Source organism: Penaeus vannamei, chromosome 3, assembly GCF_042767895.1.
Source record: "Penaeus vannamei isolate JL-2024 chromosome 3, ASM4276789v1, whole genome shotgun sequence".
NCBI classification, from domain to species: domain Eukaryota; kingdom Metazoa; phylum Arthropoda; class Malacostraca; order Decapoda; family Penaeidae; genus Penaeus; species Penaeus vannamei.
The window spans coordinates 41,192,884-41,212,883 of NC_091551.1; the positions used below are offsets into that span (position 1 = coordinate 41,192,884).

General features: G+C 45.2%; 1 protein-coding gene across 2 annotated transcripts in view; it reads right to left on the reverse strand.

The window, feature by feature from the left end:
• Nucleotides 1–319: 319 nt before the first annotated feature.
• LOC113802491 (homeobox protein araucan) overlaps nt 320–20,000 on the reverse strand; it is a 112,474-nt gene continuing 92,793 nt past the window's right edge. The window contains exons 6-10 of one of the 2 annotated variants that reach the window (XM_027353095.2): nt 9,353–9,507; nt 8,471–8,700; nt 8,027–8,356; nt 7,731–7,875; nt 320–2,422 (exon numbers count right to left, since the gene is read on the reverse strand). In XM_027353095.2, coding sequence (XP_027208896.2) covers nt 7,749–7,875; nt 8,027–8,356; nt 8,471–8,700; nt 9,353–9,507 — 842 coding nt within the window. In that variant the 3' untranslated portion in view covers nt 320–2,422; nt 7,731–7,748. Of the gene's footprint in view, nt 2,423–7,730; nt 7,876–8,026; nt 8,357–8,470; nt 8,701–9,340; nt 9,508–20,000 lie in introns of both variants that reach the window. The other variant, XM_070145452.1, reaches the window with a different exon arrangement.

The following is a 20,000-nucleotide window of genomic DNA, read 5'->3' on the forward strand; positions in this document are numbered from 1 at the left end:
ATTTGACATAAAATATATTTCAAATAAAATCGTAAGAAGAAGGACAAGAAAAATATAATACACGGGTGACATTCAGGACAGCATCTCGTGACGTCATAGGCTCATGATGTCACAGCCTGATGACGTCACAGTGATATTAATCGAGGCTTTCACTATTATGGAAATGCTGAAAGGTGATTAATGGTTTGAAAATTGTTTTTTTAGCATTTCTGTCCCTAAAATTCCCATTTCCTTTCCTGGGTTAGTCCGTCGCTATCCTACTCTGCATGACAAGGGGACAAGCAATATTCACCCTTAGTTTGTAGTGACGTGTGGGTCATTTTTTTTCCTTTTTTCTTTTTTAAGTCTGAGTTGTGCACTAGCAGAGAAGCATTGCGAATAATGCTGACACTATGATACAAATATAAAAGTTACATTACAAATGTCAGAATGAAAATAGCTTGTCTATCCAATTGTGACAACATCCGCAAACACAGGAATGTTTTTATTTTTCTAACTTACGTATGTACCATTATCTTTTTTTATTATTTTTATAACAAAACGTATCATAATAGGCCTATTAGTCAAGGTTATTCACAATCTTGCGGCCACACTACGCATACATGAGTTCACTCACAACCTCATCACATCGTTAAATATTGTGTTGATGATTACTTACAAAATTAATGAAGGTTCATCTATTCGCGTAAACATTCATCAGTTTGCGGAGGTTCTTGGTGGTAATGATAAGGGGTTGGAACACTACACACACTGCCTTCAGTGCGTTCACTTGGGTGTCTTGTCCTTGTCCACGTCCACTTGCGGGCGCTCATCCACTTTTCTCCACATTTGTGTTTGGGCGTGTATCCACATTTATGTATTTATACTTTATATATACACACGCTTGGGGGAATCCATATGTTCTCTTTCCTTCACCGTGAGAAGTTGTAAACTTCTCCACTTTTTGTTGTGTGTATTTTGAACTCTTGCGATTTATATTTACACTTTTTTCCTCTCTCTCTTTTTCTCGTTCTCCCCAAGCGATCGTAGCTTGCACTGAGTATTTAATCGATACAATTAGATTTTCTTTAAGGAATTAAATCCAACGTCTGGATAAATTGCACAGTGTGTGTACGAATATCTTTTGAAGATGATGATGATGATAACAATAGTGCAGCTAAAACCTTTGAGCTACGTCAATGTCTATATCACAGATAATAATATTCAGTAGTAATATTAACTCTTCATCGGTATCTTAACATATAACCTATAATCTACAGCTTTACAAAAAATCAAAAGAAACTTGCAGTGGGTTGCCGTGTGCTGATTTAGTAACCTCTTCGTGCGACTACACAGTCAGTATCATTATGTGTACATGTCCGTCTGGTTAACTATGAGTTGAAGGTCATGGCACACACTGTCCACAAGTGACACTGCCCTCAGCTGGCTGAGGATCAGGCACTGCTGCTGCACTGGGGTAGGCGAGAGAGGCACTGTTGCTTCTCTGGGACGCAGCTGAACACAGCATAGTTAAGTGTTTAGTCATCCGTCCGACGAGCGGACACACATAAGCACTATACACATCTCGGGCCCGTTTTGCACCACTGCACATCACTGCTGCGTAAGTGCTGCTTGAGTACTAGGTCAGCTGTGCGCCCGTGGCTCAGGAGGGAGCTCACGCGGGTCAACTGCCCCGCCCGAGTGCGGTTCGAGAGCTTCGGAGCAGTCCCGGTAGAGAGACAGCATTCAGATGGCACAGCGGGCCGCGCTGGTACCCGACCAGACCCGAACGACAGGCGGGAGGCAGCATATCCTAGTTGTGTCGCACTAGACTTGGGAGCGGACGAACCACGGTTTGGCAATTGGACGCAGGACGCCGTGCGCTGGTCCAGTTCAACAGGCACTCGATCGGATCCGAGCGCTGTTTACGTCGCGTAGAAGCGACCCGGCGGGACCAACACGCGCGAAGCCCGGCCTAGAAGGAGAGCCGGGCTGGCGGTTCGGAGAGCATTGTAGCAGTGTGGCGGCGTGGCGGTGATGTAATGAAGTTGATCACTGGATGAAGCTCTGGTCCAAGCGGGGCAGCTGCGTGTGCTGGGCTCTTGCCTCCACTGGACGTGGAGTGGTGTGTACCAGCAGTGCCCTTGATGTGGTTGGTGGTGGCGTGGGTGGGAGGGGCGCCACCCCCCGCTCGGGGCCACGCTGCCCCTCGGGGATCCCCACAGCTGGCCAACACGTCTCATTTGACTCACAAACGAGAAGGTTCACTATGATGGATCCCCCGCCCGACCGCACCCGCCTCAGCCGCTTTCATCCTCCGTTCCTACTGCTGTCCTTGCTGGTGCTGCTGCCAGTCCTGCTGCTGCTGGAGATAGTGGTGCGTGTTGTCCGCCAGCAGGAGAGTGACGCCCGTTGTGCCGCCCCACACACTGGGATCACCTGCCTGTGGGAGGTAATAATATCAATCAGTCAAGGTGTGTCAGAGACTCATCCGAGCGTCACGGCCACACTATAGCAGATATCCTTTATCCTAATCAGTAAACTTCACACACTAGCCTTTTTATCTATTCTTGAGCTTCCTTTTTTTCTGTTTTCCCCTCCTAAACTAGAAATACCCTTTATCTTACAGATATCGTTAACAAAGCCAGACATAATTATATGCTGTCAAGAAGAAAAGGAAACATACACTCCAATTTGATCACATGACGGAAGTACTCGGGGAAAATCAAAAGAAAACATAACACATTAAAATTATTGCCACTAGTTACTCCATTACATTTTCCCACCGCCATTGTTCTTATCTCAGGAATTCTCGTAATTGGTACAATTTTAAAATTTGCAACATCCATTTTTATCCGTGAATTTACCGACGATCACAAAGACACCACTAACACTCACCATCACCCTTACACACAGGCTAAAACAACCTTTTTTCACATATTATAACCTGAATCTTTCATATTTATTACCCTCACACTTGTGCCATCGCGCCTATTACGAAACCGCCTATTCCCCTTTTGTTCGACAGATTTCGCTTTACTATTTACTGCTTTATCGCTCTTCTGGCACACCTAGCGTTGCCGCAGCCCCTACCTCATTTATCTTCATTTTCCAATGTACTCTTTCGTAATGTGATGGGCAATCGAATAAAATCAACGCTTGTATTTCAATTTCAAGCAGCATTTACGGCGACAGATTGAAGAACTTATCTATCAAGCGTGCAATGTGCAATAACGCTAGAGAAACCGCAACTGGTACGCTCGTGTGATGAGACAATCATTCGTGACCCTGTTTTTTTATTTCATTTTTTTTCATCATTCTTTCTTTTTTCATCACAGCCACGGAGAGTATTTATTTCCAGAGAGTTCTAACCAATTCTCAAAAGTTTCTATCCACCAAAAAATAACCCATCCACACGAGGCAGACACAGTGACATCCACACAGAGCCGCTCACCCGATCACTCTCGACCCCGCTAATCACTCTTCAAGCGGCCAATCACGAGCGAGCGAATAAAAAACGTCCTGAACATCGTTTTAAAACACAGATATTACCCGAGAATTCCGAGAACGGCAGATGACTGAGGTTTGGCAAACGTTTCTCCTTACTATTATTTGGCCGAATACAAAGGCTTCGTTCTTACTTTTACTTTAGCATATGTGATCACATGTGTGTGTGTGTGCGTGTGTGGGTTTGTAGACTATGTGAGCGGGTGAATGTGTGTGTGTGTGTGTGTGTGTGTGTGTGTGTGTGTGTGTGTGTGTGTGTGTGTGTGTGTGTGTGTGTGATTGTAGACTATGTGAGCGGGTGAATGTGTGTGTGTGTGTGTGTGTGTGTGTGTGTGTGTGTGTGTTTGCGTGTGTGTGTGGTCCCGACACAGCAGTATAGTAGTAGTACGTGAGCAAGCGTGTAGGTACGTGAAGCCGCCCTGCGAAATTTTAGCGTCAAATAATCACACGCAAGATGGAGGGAAGAGGAGAAGCAGTGGTTAAAGCCGAGTAGATTTATACATGCAGGCTAATATTGGCAGTTTGTTGCATTGCAAGTCGTTAGTTTCTTACCAGACCTTCATTATATGCCGTGCTATTACTCCCGAGCTGCGTCACACCGCTGTGTTCACCGCATCACCGTATTCTTCGCTGTGGTAGTTTCACTGTGTATTCACCGTATCACTGGGCTAATGCTTTGTGTACTGATGACGCAATTTTCCCCGTACATACACTTGCATGTTTTCCCTATCTTTACGACATTCTAGAGCTCTTTCTATCATGCTTTCTCTATTTCTCTTTCATTCGCTTTCTAATTCTCTTTCTGTCTGTCTTTCTTTCTCTCCTCCTCTTTCACCTTCCATCCTTTCTCTCTCTCTCTCTCTCTCTCTCTCCATCCGTCTCCCATTCCCTTATTCCTCCCCTCTATCTTTCACCTCCCTTCCCCTGTGTGTACACTGCAGTCTTTTAAACCAAGCACATTTGCCACCTTGTTCAGCGGCGGAATGGCGGTTCACAACAAAGCAAGGGCGAGAGCAGTTCCACTACCCGTTGGTGGAGGACTTAACCGCAACGCCAACCTGCCCGACGACCATGCATGTCACGAATCAAGCTTTCTCGGCGGCAAACCCATCACTTGAAAAATCACTATTTCAATATATATATATATATATATATATATATATATATATATATATATATAGAGAGAGAGAGAGAGAGAGAGAGAGAGAGAGAGAGAGAGAGAGAGAGAGAGAGAGAGAGAGAGAGATACACAGTAACACACACACACACACACACACACACACACACACACACACACACACACACACACACACACACACACACACACACACACACACACATATATATATGGATATTGATAGATACAGATATAGATGTTTATGTGTGTAAATAAATAATATAAATAAACGTGTGTGTGTGTGTGGATACATTATGTGTGTGTGTGTGTGTGTAAACTAAAATGTATGGATACAAAGACACACTTGGAGAGAGAAAGAGAGAAAAAGAAGGAGAGGGAGAGAGAGAGCGCGAGAAATAAGGTGAGGGAGAGAGAGAGAGAGCGAGAAATAAGGAGAGGGAGAGGGAGAGAGAGAAAGAAGGAGAGGGTGGGGGAGAGAGAAACACCTTCGGCACTCGCTCCGATCACTCGAAAATGAGTGAAACATTGTGGAGAGAAGAGACAATGGCGCGACTTGGCCATCACAGTCGGTGACAGAAACACAGACGCGCAGCCAGGCTTCCACTGTCTCTTTATTCTCAACCTCTTCTGCGCTCGCTCGCTCCTCGCTCACTTCACTACATGTCTGTCTGTATATGTATATGTGAGTGTTCGCTGCATATTTTCCCCTTTTTGTAATATATATATGGTTGTTTACATACATGCACACATACGCGCGCGAACACACACACACACACACACACACACACACACACACACACACACACACACACACACACACACACACACACACACACTAACAAACAAACAAACAAACACACTTCTCTTCATACATTTCTCAATATCCTATTCACATATTATTACATCTAAGAACATTACAACACAGTTCTTCACTGTCCACCGATTCCTCATATCGGTTGACGAAACTAAATCAATAAAGATTAGTTAACGAAGAAGAAGGTCTAGCGATAGCCAAAAGAAGCCGGTTTATGATCATGATAATGTGTCCTAATGACGACGGGAATGCTTCACAATATATAAATAACTCCTAATAATGAACTTTTATTACGCCCATCACCTCTACAAACAATTATACCGCCTGTATATACACTTGAATATGCAGCAGTCTTTCCCATTTTACACCGTCCTTTCCTCTTGATTAGCGCTCATCCCTATGTTAAAACTCATGGCCTTGTCCGATTCTTTCTGAACCTAACCGCAGGAGATTGCCCGCGAGATAACTCATTTCTTCAATCAAAGTAGCCTTATTGTTTCTATCTTTTGTTTATTCTTAAAAGTGATCTCGCAGTCAGTAATAGGGGTTTCCTTACACCATAGACGTTGCTTTTTACTTTACGAACTTTGAAATGAACTCTTACAGAATATTATATGACTTTTAAAAAAATAAAACGCAGATTATAATGAGCGGTTGGTTCCCTTATATTCAGAGTATATCGTTAAGTATACACAGTTCAGTTTTAGCAACGTCTTTTTACAGCTTTTGTGAGTTTGTGAAGTGTATATTGTTGCATTTGAGCAGCTGGGTGTTATAAAGTGAATGTGTCAAATAATTTTCTCTCGTTTTATCACACGCACTTACAGACGCACATGTTGACAGACACGCACATGTACCGACATTAACACACACACACACACACACACACACACACACACACACACACACACACACACACACACACACACACACACACACACACACACACACACACACACACACACATTTCTTTCTCTCTCTCTCTCTCTCTCTCTCTCTCTCTCTCTCTCTCTCTCTCTCTCTCTCTCTCTCTCTCTCTCTCTTGCATAAAACAGCAATGGTAAATAAAAAGGAAAGAAACCGCAAAACCGACAGCCATTGACGTTATATTACTCTAAATGTTTCCCATTAGTAAACCTGGAATTTTCCACAAGTCTCACATTTTCTGAAATATCCGCAACTACTTCCAGCCGGAGCGAGGACGTTTCACCGCAGCGTTAAATGAACTCTTTTCTGCGACAAATCATCACAAGGAGAAACCTAAATATGTAACACTAAACAGGCAACGTTAAATTATCAGGGCACTTAACTCTCTTACAATGCGGCAGTAAAGTCTATCATGGCGTCACTAACAGCACCTCACAACCCGACATTAGCATACCCTCTCGTCCGCTTAATATAAACGTCACAATTAAGTGTTATCGTTGGATGCTAATTAATGATGGCAAAATCCAAACAAAATCCACTTGCGCGAATTCGGCTCCTGACAGCGCGCCTCGACCGCATACCGGAGTATTTGTTACCTTACGGACGGAGTTTTATCCTCGTAAAGCAGCTTCGAAACAAGGCTGCTCGTCTGAATATTTCTGGACAGGTATTTACTCTGTTCAAGGATGCGCGTCCCGGGGCATCATTAACACCAGCTCAGGTAACTACGAGGAGATTTTATATTACAGTCGGAAGCTCAGCTGACAGAAACGAAGTAAATAACGATGTGAAAACTGTTGGGAGTATGGTGTAGCAGTGCCCTTATTTATCTTACTATCTCAACTCCGATCACCACCCAAAACTTGGGACAAGTGACCAGAATCTGAGAGTAGAGTGTTCATGTCCATGCTTTCTGACTTTAGGTATGCTTTGTTTTCGACACTAATTGAGATCCCTTCTCTTGAAGTGAGCTGAGATTATAAAAAAGAATACTATTTTATAAAATCCTAAAGAACCTGCATGATCTATCTTCTATAAACGTAAATATTCGCCTGTAAGTAAATATCCGGCAAGCGATCGAACGCAGTGACTGGGACGCAGCCTCACCTGGCGAGAGCAGTCGCAGCTCCGAAGGTGTCGCAGCCCACACCTGGCATGTCTGACGGATCAAACAGCACTCTCTACTTGAGCTGAATTCCTGCAGTTCCTTTTGGATCGCGTAACCTCGTGTGTAATCCAGGTAGTAATGGCTGGTACTTTTTTCCCCTCGCCTATGTCATTAACGGCAATTAAGCTGACCCCCCCACCGGGTGCGAGCGGCACAGTTCGCATGCAGATGACAACCCTAGAGATGTCCTTGCTTACCTGCTTATTACACTGGCTTCACGACACGTAGGGTCCTGCTGTGACGGGGCCCCCTTGTACCTGCTGCGACTGCTGGCATGGCATCTGCTGCTGGTTCGCCATTTGCGACGTCTGCTGTGCAACCTGCGGCCCACCCTGCTGAGAGCTAAAAGCAGAGCGACCTGTTAGTGACTGGCGTGCGTCTCAGATGTGCTTTTCCATAATCTACATATCGACATATTATCTGCATATTCGCAAACTTCATGATTAAAGAAAAAAAAAATCACTATTTTACTATAAAGTCAAGAGAAACCTACGTCTTGTAGACGGGGGTGAAGGCGGTGGAGGGCATAGTCGCCGCTCCTGTGTTGGTGTGAGTTACGCTGCCGGCGTGTGAGGTGGGTCCCTGGTACCGCTGGTGTAAGGAGGCGTCGCCTACGGGAGCCCCGGCGGCTCCTGGTGCGGGTAGAGGCGCCGTGGAGCCCCGGGAGCAGGATGAGAGCCCACCAGCCATGTTGGCGCCGTAGCTGCCTGACGTGGAGCCACCGAGGAAGGCTCCGGCGCCAAGGCTGCCCTGACCTTGCTGGTTCTGCTGACCCTTGGCGTTGGGCGGCGTTTGGGGCGGGGTGTCTGTGCCGACGCCATCACTGAGGGACCGAGAAATTGTATTCTATAAAAATCTACAGTTGACTTTGCTATCTTTATCAAAATTGGTTAACTCGTTGATACATCAAGGACTGTAGAATATCTTTTAAGCTTACCTGTATCCTGCCATATATTGTGCTGGGTTAACTCCGGTCATAAGGTGATTAAACCGTGTGTATTGCTGTTGGGCTGGAGGGATGGTGGGCGGCAGGGGGAATGTGGTGCCACCTGCAAGCCACCCGCTGCCAGGTGGGCCACCCGTAGGCGGGGGAGTCTTGCAAGCTGCTGTGTCGGCTAGAGACCAAATCTTGGGTTTGGCGGAAGGCAGCGAAACCGCACAGTCACTCTGCGGGAGACAGACATCGGGAGGATCAGCGGATTGCCGTCTAGTGCATCGAAGGCGACGCCAAACGAAGTATATATTGCGTATTACGTCATTTATTACGAATGTAGAAAACAGAGTAATGAGATTTTTTCTCTTTTTTATAGTTCAGACATTACAATTAAAGATATTAGTATCTACAAATTTGCTATCGTATTTGTTACACTTAGGAGATTTCAAAATTATTCGCATGCAAATCTCATTATTCAATTAAAATTAAAGCCAACACAGATATATCTATCTACTTTGTTCCACATATATTAGGAGCCATCATTAATTCTAATGAAAAATAAGATGAAATCTATAGTAATCACGGCCACTAATCTGGTTTAGACTAAATATAAAATCAAACATTCATCGCAAGACATTAAGATTTAATATGTTCTACATCAAATAACCATCATACTCTAAACCAAGCTACCTCCTTAAAAGCTCTAATTACAGATAGGCCTAATGCCATAAAATCGTATAAAATAAACAAATAATTCTAAAATAATCATAATAAATAATAGAAAAAATGAATAACAATCTACATAACTACAAGCAACACCACTAGGCTACACATCACCGTCACAACACCCAAACAGTAGAAAGGGTCACCCACCATTATGCTTACCTTCTCTCCCTTAGGCACGGTGAAGTGGTTGGTGGGGTGGAGTGTGGGTGTGGGGGAGATGGCAGCGGTGACAGCCTTTGTGCCCCCCACCACTCCTCCCTCACACGGCTTCAGCTCCGTCTGGCCTTCTCCTTCCTCCACCTTCGTCTCCGTCACTGGTAAGGAAAGGAAGAAAGGAGATGGTTAGATATGCGGGTATTTTGTTTATGCGAGGTCGAATTCATCTACAAAGAATAATTCAGGTTCGTTGTTATGTGATCCGTGATAAACGCATCTTTTATTTCTATTTTTAATTTATTTACTTATGTATCTATTTATTTTCCTAATGAGAGAGTGCACCACATGGCACGAAAGGAGATGAAAAAAATCACAATTTACTCATCATCCTTTCAAAACCTACAGCCGGTATCTCGACAACACCGGCCACATCATGCCCATCATATTGTATAACCCCGAGCCAACCAGGTAACAATACATGCAAGATGCTGAGGGTTATTACATAAATTATTTAAGACAGTCATTATCTAGCCCGGTAATGCCTGCGCTCAACTGTGCCGTGAGTGACGGGAGAATACTTAGAGATATCAACACCCAGCTGTCAAGTGAGAATGTAAACACCGCTTTGCTTTGAGAAACGCTCCTTGTTTTGCTAATCTGCCTATTTTAGATCCATTCAGGGCGGTTTGTGCGTGTGTCTGCGAGTCAAGATAGTTTCTGAATTCATTGTTAGATTATACGGAAGCGGGGGTTCAAAATAATGTGTTTTCTGCCGTTCTCTCTTTCTTTCTCTCTCTCTCTCTCTCTCTCTCTCTCTCTCTCTCTCTCTCTCTCTCTCTCTCTCTCTCTCTCTCTCTCTCTCTCTCTCTCTCTCTCTCTCTCTCTCTCTCTCTGAAATGTGTGTGTGTGTGTACGTATGTATTTACGTATGTATGTGTGTGTATGTATGTATGTATGTATGTATGTATGTATGTGCACCCGGGATACAGCTTCCCTCCAATTCTCTGAGATTTACTGGCTCGAGTACAACACCAAGCGACTAATTTACTCATAAACAGTAAGCGCTCAGGGTGCATAAACCACTGCTGACTAACCGCCCAGCCTGGTCCCGCTGCCTCATTCACTACACCACGGAAGTCTTTATGATGGGCTGTACACTTGTATTTAAACAGGTCCTGTTGTGTATGTGCAACGACACTGCAGATTCGCGTCCGGATAAATATGTGTAACAATGTGTCAGTGGTAAGACCGCGCGTTCGTTTCTCCTTTTCGCAAAATTGGAATCAGGATTTTCTCTTTCTCCCCAGACGCAATGGTACTCTGCCAGACATCACCTTAATATTCTTCTCGCCGTCGCCAGCACAAATTTGTTTGGCCAATTAGGAAAACAAACTGTGAAACTGAAGACGGCACTGACCAGTAAACAGGCATTAAAGTCTAAGAAAAATAAAGGGCATTTAAACTCAAGAGAGCAACAATATCCCGCCGGATCGCCCCAGACATAAACAATGTGCCGGCGCGCTGTTGGGTCACCGGCGCATACGAAATTTCCCATTCATCGCTGCGGCCGCCCCCTCGACACAGCACTCCCGCGAACTCACAGTGGCACGGTATCTTCACAGTAAAGCTACAGGCCACGGTCGTCGAGCAGGCCGCCCTACAATCTGGCGAAGAGGGTAACACAAGCCCCGGCAGAAGACAGTCAAAACAGAGCTCATTCCCGGGCCGTTGACGGACGAACCTAATCTGTCCCGGCGAAGTGGCCCGTGATGCCACCAACAGCTCCTCTTATTTTGCGATCGCACGTTTGTTTAGAGGCGGAGTTGTGTCATTCATTTGTTATCTCCCGCTTCGTTACGTCGGCCTGATATTACCAGCTCCTATATTTGAGTTTACTTTCATTTGCTCAACTCGATTGGGTTTTTTCTTAAATCAGCAGTTGAGCTTCGCAATTGAACATTTTGCGATTTCGCAATTATCTCTGATATGAGGCTAGCATGTCTATAAATTTTGCAAGGAAAGCTTAAAATCGCAGAAAAGACGGTTGACTACCCAGATAATGCCTTTGAGACTGTTTAATCTTCAATGACTCTAGTGACACTTTTATGTGTAGGTTGTACAAACTTGCATAATTTCCTTTTCGTTCTTCTGTATTTTCGTGTGTCCTTCCTTGTATATGTGTGAGCCGTTCACAATTTACACATAAGGCATGCTATATTTTTCTTCTACAAATGAGCGCATTCTTTTGGGTGAGTTGTTGGTGTAATTTCACAATTAGTGTCTCGCCAGAAAGGGCAAGAAGTCTGAGATTTACCTCTGCCCTTTTTTCCTGCCGTTTATTCTGCTATAAATCCCCCAAATAGTCACCTAGAGGAAGAATAGGGCAGGAACGAGAGCGAGGAGTCCGTCTGCCCGAAATCGGACCCCGAAATCCTCCTGTACATCGCCTCTCATCAGCCTTTAACAGCGGGTGACGGAAACCCTAGGAGCTTTTATCAGTATAATTAGCAAACAATGAGCCATCCCGCCATATTAAACTTCCTCGTACGCCACTCGCCTGATGCAGTGTTTACTCAGTGTAAATCCCGGCGCGAAACTGATGTACGCTGAGCAGAATATTACACGGGATCTGTGATGCCGCGCACTTGTCACTAGAGCCTTTAATCTGGCCCTGTTTACCTTGCTATGACACGGGGCGTCTCGCTGCCAGCCAGCCGGGTATGGGGGCGGGAGAGGGGAGGGGGTCGCTCTCCTAACACGGGGATACGGAAGGGGAGGGGAGAGGGGGTCGATCTCCTAACACGGGGATACGGAGGGGGAGGGGGAGGGGGTCGCTCTCCTAACACGGGGATGGAGAAGGGGAGGGGGAGGGGGCCTATCCCTCTTATGAACCTGCGTCACGGGGGTTCAAAACGGGTTTATTATATATATGTGGATGTGCATTAAGAGGGAGAGAGGGAGAGGTTTAACCATTCAGGCCACGTGGGGAAACACATGAAGGGGATCAGTGCGTGTAAATATAACTACACGTAAAGATTGTATTTTTCACCTTGAGTATATCTAATGCAATGAAGATGACGATTCTCGTACTTATTCTCTCTCTCTCCCTCCCTTCCTCCCTCCCTCTGTCTCTCTGTCTCTCTCTCTCTCTCTCTCTCTCTCTCTCTCTCTCTCTCTCTCTCTCTCTCTCTCTCTCTCTCTCTCTCTCTCTCTCTCTCTCTCTCTCTCTCTCTCTACTTTTTCTTCTCTTTCTCCGTGGCCTTTCTTTCTCTCTTTCACTCTCGACGACCAAGCTATACTTTCCGCTTAACACAAAGGGAAATTTCGTACGATCCCTAAAGTTACAACTTCACATTATCCCGAGTAAGGAGCCTCCCTGAACTCGACAAAATTAAAAATATCAAGTCTGCCCTAATTATACCCTGAGCAATAATTTCAGTGTTCGCGTCACCGCCTCCGCTTCCTCGTTTCGCCTCCCTCTGCCAGGTGTTCCACTTGCTTGCTTGCTGGTACAACACCGTAAAAGCTCTTTGATACCACGATGAACAGTTGAAACCTCTTGATGCGAAATTGGCGCCCTAAGCTCGCCTTGATCTTCCAAGCGCTCTTTAATGCTGCTCAAATCATGTTAAACCCTCGCCGATTCGAGAATACAGGATTGGATTAAACTAAAGAGCTAAACAATACTAAGGCCTGTTGGTCCCCGTCAGCAAGCTAGTCCGAGGCCCTTGACCACGAGGAACTTCTTATTTCATTTAATGTTTCAAGATACAAATAAGCCACTGTTACTTCGCCGTTTCAAAATGCAGGTAAAACATATACAGATGAGGTTTCTCTCAATGTACGGTCGTATTTCCATACGTACGTGAGCGCAAGTACACACATGGTTATTTTTACGTGTACTTGAGTTTTTTCTTTCTTTTTCTCAAGCCATAACTGATGTCGTCGGAAGTCATGTTCATAAGTCTCCGTGGAGGGTTTATTGTATCCACCAATTTCTCGCGCGGTAAACGAGCATCTACATCTTCCCCCGCAGCATCCCGCGCCAACCTAAACAAGGGAGCCTGAAGCATGGGTAGCATCATCAAAACTGCTTCGCGGTGGCTCCTCGGCTGTCGGCGATGAATGGGTCTCTTAGATTCAGGAAATCCTTGCAAGTTGCACAGAGTGGCGAACAAGTGTCGGACATTTTTCAGCGTCGGCGGCCCAGGCAGTGTTCGATAAACTAGCTCTGCGTGTTGTGTTATTCCGCGGCCTTTTCCCTTTCCGAAGCGATACGATCGCTTCGTATTTTTTGGCGCGCATGTAGGGCGCGGAAAAACAAATGGCAAGATAAATTATCCGCTCCTATGCCCAATCCTCTGATCTATAGTGGTCCGCATACCGCCACTTTTACGAGTAGCTGTAAATGCATCAGTAACACCGTGCTAACAAGTGCAATAAAACATATCTACGTATTTCAGCACATGATCGCGGAGGCCCCTGTTTCACTGCACAATATTTGTCCAACCCTTTTCCACCGCGCTCGTTCCTCTTCCTCACAAGACTTAAAACATGTTTACTGCAACAAACATCGAGAGTGTTGTTTAGGTATGTGCGCAATGCCACCTTTTTACCAAGGGTCTGAACCAAAGCGCCTTACTGAAAAATTGGCTGCTGAGGGCGAGACAAGAGTTACCTTGGGTCAATATTCTTTTCCTAAACTCGGAGTAAGGGTCGTAGGATCGCGTAGTTCCCTTCGATGGGTAAAAATAGCCTCGGGGCTGCAACGCTGATTCGCTTTCGGCCCGCGCCGAGGTGGCATCCCTGTTATTCCGAGAGCTGATGATTAAGGACGAGGGGGAAAAGCGCATTCTTCGCCCCAGATACAAGGCCTACATCCGCGTCCACTTCGGTTTTATGAGCACACATTGCTAGGTCATGAAATTCAGCTTCTCGTAAATCTACAATGATGTAACACGGGTCGCCCGGCATAAAAAACCCTGTCTTCGAACATTTCCAAATACGCAAAATGTATTACCTCTTGTCCTCGTCGCCTGGAAATCTCGGACAGTCGCCCGCAACCGATAAAAATGCCCGGTGCGACCATATCCGAGCTGCCCTTAGGATTAGTTATTCAGAGGAGTAATATGAATTTCATTTAGTGCCAGAAAATCACAAGGCGGGCGCAGTAGGCTAGATATTTGTGGTTTTGTCGTTTGAAAAAAATATAGAAAACGCGAGGCGGGAAGCCAGTGACACCAGACCATGTTTACAGCTGATAAAAAGTATGAATCCATTTAGAAGTTGGAAAATGCGTATCCAACCAAAGTTTTTGTAAATGTTTATGATATCGATACGTCTTGTGCATCGCGTACTAAAATATGCAAGGGAAATGAAATATTCGCAATGTCGCTGTTTCAGAGAGAATGTGAAGGGAACGAGTCTCCAATTGTTATGTCGCTGGAAATTCCTCGCGGAGGTTTGCATGCATCTTTGAATTTCTCAGAGTGTTTTCTTGTCCTTCCTATTTTTTTCGCTCCTCCTTTTTACAGACATGCATGTACGAGAGCTCAAACCGCAAACCGATAACAGGGAATCCGACTTTTCTCGCGCTGACAACAGTCTACGATTCTTCCATCTGTCACTTCACTCACAACTTCCAACCCCCAACCCTCCCGCCCCTCTCTCAAGACCCTGTACGGCTGCGCCCATCTCCCCGTTCCTCGGGCTACCTTGAAATCGTGATCTCCAGTGCTTTACTAACGTATCGGCCCATTCATCGCCATTAGTCCGCTGTGTTCTGCCGGAGAAAGAATACCTTTGTATTAAGAGAATATCAGCCGGGTCGTGTCGGGACTAATGGTCAGTCCACGCTCTCGGGCCATGATTCGCTAATTATCGCAAAGGCTAGCTCGTGTGAGGTGTCTCTCGTACAGATGAGGGATTGTAAGGGGGAGGGACTGCTATAATTTGGCCCTTTGATGGTTTGCAGCTGCTCACTTTCAGGTCGCGACAATTTACGGATGAGAAAAAAAGAAAAGGAAAAAAAACGTACCTGGGTTAAGTAGTGGGACTCGAGAATTAATATTTGTGTGTCCGAAGTTTTTTTCTTTCTTTTTTTATATGACTTCAGTATCTCCAAATCATAACACGTGATATGAACAGACGATATTTCTTTTAAGTTTAAAAGGCTTAAAAAACAAAAGTACAAAACAGTGCATTAAAAGTCTTACACGAGGCTCTAGACTAGATTCTTGGAGCTACAAAAGACACAGGTGATACACAGATAAAAAAAAAGTAAAAAAAAAAAAAAAAAAAAAAAGACTACGCCACCTCACATTGTTTACTTCGTTTCACTTTTTCCCCTCTTTTTTATATACCATAATATATATATATATCGATAGTCCAGAAATGCGCGTGGGCGTGGTGGGCGAATCCCCAGCGCACGCCCAATCTTGCGGATCTACGAAAACAACACAACCTTTATGGGTGATTAGGACTGGGCTGTTGATCCTGCCTTAGCTTGTGGTTTTCTCCGCGACCCGCATACTCCCGTGTGTGTGTGTGTGTGTGTGTGTGTGTGTGTGTGTGTGTGTGTGTGTGTGTGTGTGTGTGTGTGTGTGTGTGTGTGTGTGTGTGTGTGTGTGTGTGTGTGTGTGAGAGAGAGAGAGAGAGAGAGAGAGAGAGAAAGAGACTGACAGACAGACATGTAGAGAGAGAATAAGAATGAGAGAAATGGGCAAACAAACAGACAAATAAAAAAGACAAACGGACCAAAAGAGATCGAAAGAAAGCAGTAATAGCAACAACAACAAACACGCGGAACTTTAATTGACAAAGAAAAAAAAACATATTTACAAAACAAGTATCTCTCAGCTAAAGTAAAACCAATGTTGTGCGCGTTTGTTCATCAAGAAAAATAAAATAAACAAGTAGCCAGGATCCATTGGCTCTTAACGTCGCGCTGAGTAATATGGCTCGAGTGTTCTCCGCAAGAACACTGATCCGGGCACAAGCACCGCATCTGTCAGCCGCTCTGTGATCTGCAACATCTTGGAGCAACTGCAAGATTTATCCTTCTTCATGTTTTCTTTCGTTTTCTTTCGTTTTTTTTTTTCATCCTCTTCCTCCAACTCCCCGCCCATCCCCCTCCCCCCACCACGCTCGTAAGATGCCACAAATTCCTCTAAATATTTCTCGCTTTTCTAGCAACAAACCCACCTCGTGCCCAATCACCATTAAGATCACACATAAGAGAGGGAAAGGGAGAGGAAATGTTAGATAAAAAAGCGGTGCAAAAAAAAGAAGAAAAAAAAGGAGGTTGAGGGCAGGTGGGAAGGTTACGGTGGAGGGAGGGGGATAGGGCAGAGGGAGGGGTTGGAGTAGAGGGAGGGAGTTGGGGTAGAGGGAGGGAGTTGGGGTAGAGGGAGGGAGTTGGGGTGGAGGGAGGGAGGTGGGGAGGAGGAAGGGAGTTGGGGTGGAGGGAGGGAGATAGGGTAGGAAGGGAGTTGGGGTGGAGGGAGGGAGTTGGCGTGGAGGGGGGGAGTTGGGGTGGAGGGAGGGAGTTGGGGTGGAGGGAAAGGAGTCGGGGTGGAGGGAAGGAATTAGGGAGAAGGGAAGTAGAAGGATGGAGAGAGGGTGGGAGGGAGATCAGAAGGCTAAGATGTAACGACGCAAAGACCAGGCGCGCGAAAGCTATGGCGCTGATCGCAGCGAATGTTATAAACGTCAGTTGGAAGGAGGAGATTCGTGTTTTATCCTTCCTTCATTCGTTCGTTTTTTTTTTTTTTTTTTCATTCATTTTGGGTGGCATGAAAAAATAAAGATTTTATTTTCTTTTTCGTATCACGTTCGTGTCGGATCTTCTCCCTTGTGTTTCTCCTTCTTTTGCTCTTTTTTTTTTTTTTGCATTTCTTGTCCCTACATCTGGTTTCTTTGTACATTACTTGGGGAGCAATATAAATGTCCACTAAGAACCAGGACGAAAATATCGATTTCTTATTTCATTTCAGGTCTACTTTTTTGTATCATTTACTGGTTATTATTATTATTATTTGCTTCATACCGATTTGCACTATTTCAACACACACACACACACTTACTCACTCACTCACTCACTCACTCACTCACTCACTCACTCACTCACTCACTCACTCACTCACTCTCTCTCTCTCTCTCTCTCTCTCTCTCTCTCACACACACACACACACACACACACACACACACACACACACACACACACACACACACACACACACACACACACACACACACACACAAACAAACAAACTTCCTTTTCACCCCTTCTTCCTCCTCCTCCCTCCCGTCCTGCAGTAGCGAACTGGGTGACTCTCCGTCAGAGTAATGTATGGTGTCAGGCAGAGTAATAAATCGCAGTGTTTACGTTGGATGTCGGGGTCGGTCGGGCCTCCAGAAGGGAAGGTCTTGGAGCGCCGTATATCATACAGCAGGAGGTACGGAGGGGGGAAGGGCGGCGAGGACTGATGGTGGCAAGGGAGAGGAGAGGAGAGGAGAGGAAGATGGAGGGAGAGAGGAGAGGGTGGGAGGTAGGAGAGGGAAGAGGAGAGGAGAGGGGATAGGGAAGGAGAGAGGAGAGGAAATGAGGGTGTGAGTGGAGAGGGAGAGAGAGCATGTATACGAGAAAATATTAAGAACAGGAAGTGAAAATTAAAATAAAAAAGAACGTCAATTAAAAAAGAAAAGAAAAGGAAAAAAGAAGGAGAGAAAATACGAACATGCGAACTAAGATAATCTAAAACAGAAAAAAAACTGCATTTCTACAAACACCTGCCGAAACAAAAACAAAAAAAGCGTCATACAGGTGAGGCAAGATACCAAAAGGGCTCACGAATGCATCAGGTCGGCTTTGAACTCCGAATCTTAAGCAAACAGCACGAGGTAACAGCACAGTCCGCCAAGCCAGCATGAACAGTTCACCTACATCTGTAGACAACAAATCGCGCGAAACGGCCACAAAATTTAAATCCGCGAGCTTCCCGCCAAAATCTCGTTTACTTAGGAGGTGACGCCAGAACTTGCAACAGTCAACAAAGATAAACAGAACTGCATAAAAACATTATCCTTTCTAGACTTTGATTATTGTTCACTTGATAGTTTATATAGCTATATACTGTTTTATTAACGGTAATGTTACTTACGTTGTTACTATCCGATATAATTGCCGGGTATTTTATATAATTCCTCATAGTATGTGTATCATTTTAGAATTACACGTATTTCATAACAATGAATTATGCAAACGGGGAAATGACCGCATTATGATGAAAATAAAATATCAAACGAAGTACAGATAGAAAAGGCATTACCACTGGTTTATTTCCTGATATGACGTCACCGATGCCAAACGCAGGAATGAAAACATTTTCGAATTACCTACAATCTCAGGCGATATAAAAGCATAGGTCGAAGGCCACGAGGTCAGCCAACAACAAACCCGGTGATATCAGGTAATCCTTATGGGGCCAATCAAACACCTACAAGAATTTGCAGGTATTTGCGCATGGACTTTAACAGCCTGGCCAGCGGTAAATAAAAGGCCATCTACCGGGCAAAGAATGCAACTGAACGAGTTATTAGAAAGACATAAAACCTCGCTCCGCCATTAGGTTTTCCGCCCGCGAAGACGGCCTTTGCCAGCGCTCGAAAATAAAAAATAAAAAATGCGCGAATTCAGATTTTCCGCTCCGGTTGTCTCACTACCGCTCTTCGCGTTATAGGGCTGCTGCCTGCATGGGAGAAAATGTTTGCACACGACTCGCTGCCAATTTTTCTTGCTTAGTGCCAACAGCATTTCGATACTATATATGTATATTTCATACTTGTAATTATTTTCCTTTCCCTTAGCTAATCATAAAGCACTGAGCTATGTTCGTATTTTACTAAAACTGCTTGTGAGAAAGTAGATAACATTGTTAAAGTCTTATAAAGATGGTTGAAAGTACAAGTGTGAGGAAGAGAGCGAGAGAAAGAGAAAAGATTGTTGAGGAGTACTGCTATACGTACTGTAATAACGCATGTCAAGAAAACCGTTATTCCAGCTAATCTCAAATCTCACTCTCACTCTCAGCTTCCAAGATCCGACCGGACTTTCGCTTTTTTTTCTAATCGATAATCTTGCTATTGGGAAATATGATTCGGCTAACGTCGAGTCTGCCTTTCCTTGATTTCTCCCCCTCTCTTTCTCCTCTCCCTTGTTCCTTCTTCGCAGCTTACCTCGGGGGGAAAAACACGGTTTTGGGGAAGCAAATTAACGTCTTCCTGCACTCTGGCCCCTCCCTTCCTCGTTTTCATCGTCCGCACCGCCGTTTTCGTCCTCTCCCCCGATCCTCTCTTCCACCTCTCTCTTCCTCCTCCTTAGCCAGAATCCTCTCTTTTCCCTCCCACCCTTTCTCCCTCCTCCTTCCCCCCCATCTCATCCACCTCCTCGGTCTGCAAGAATCCCTCTCTCTCTCTCTCTCTCTCTCTTCCCTCCCTCCTCCTTCCCCCCCTCCCTTCTCATCCCTTTCCTCTCCCTCTCTCTCTCCTCCTCCCTTTCCTCTCCCTCCTCCTCCCTCCCCCTCCCCTCCGCCTCCCCCAGAACATGACTGCGACACAGGACATGAGTGAGCCCCGCAGGTGAGCCGGACAC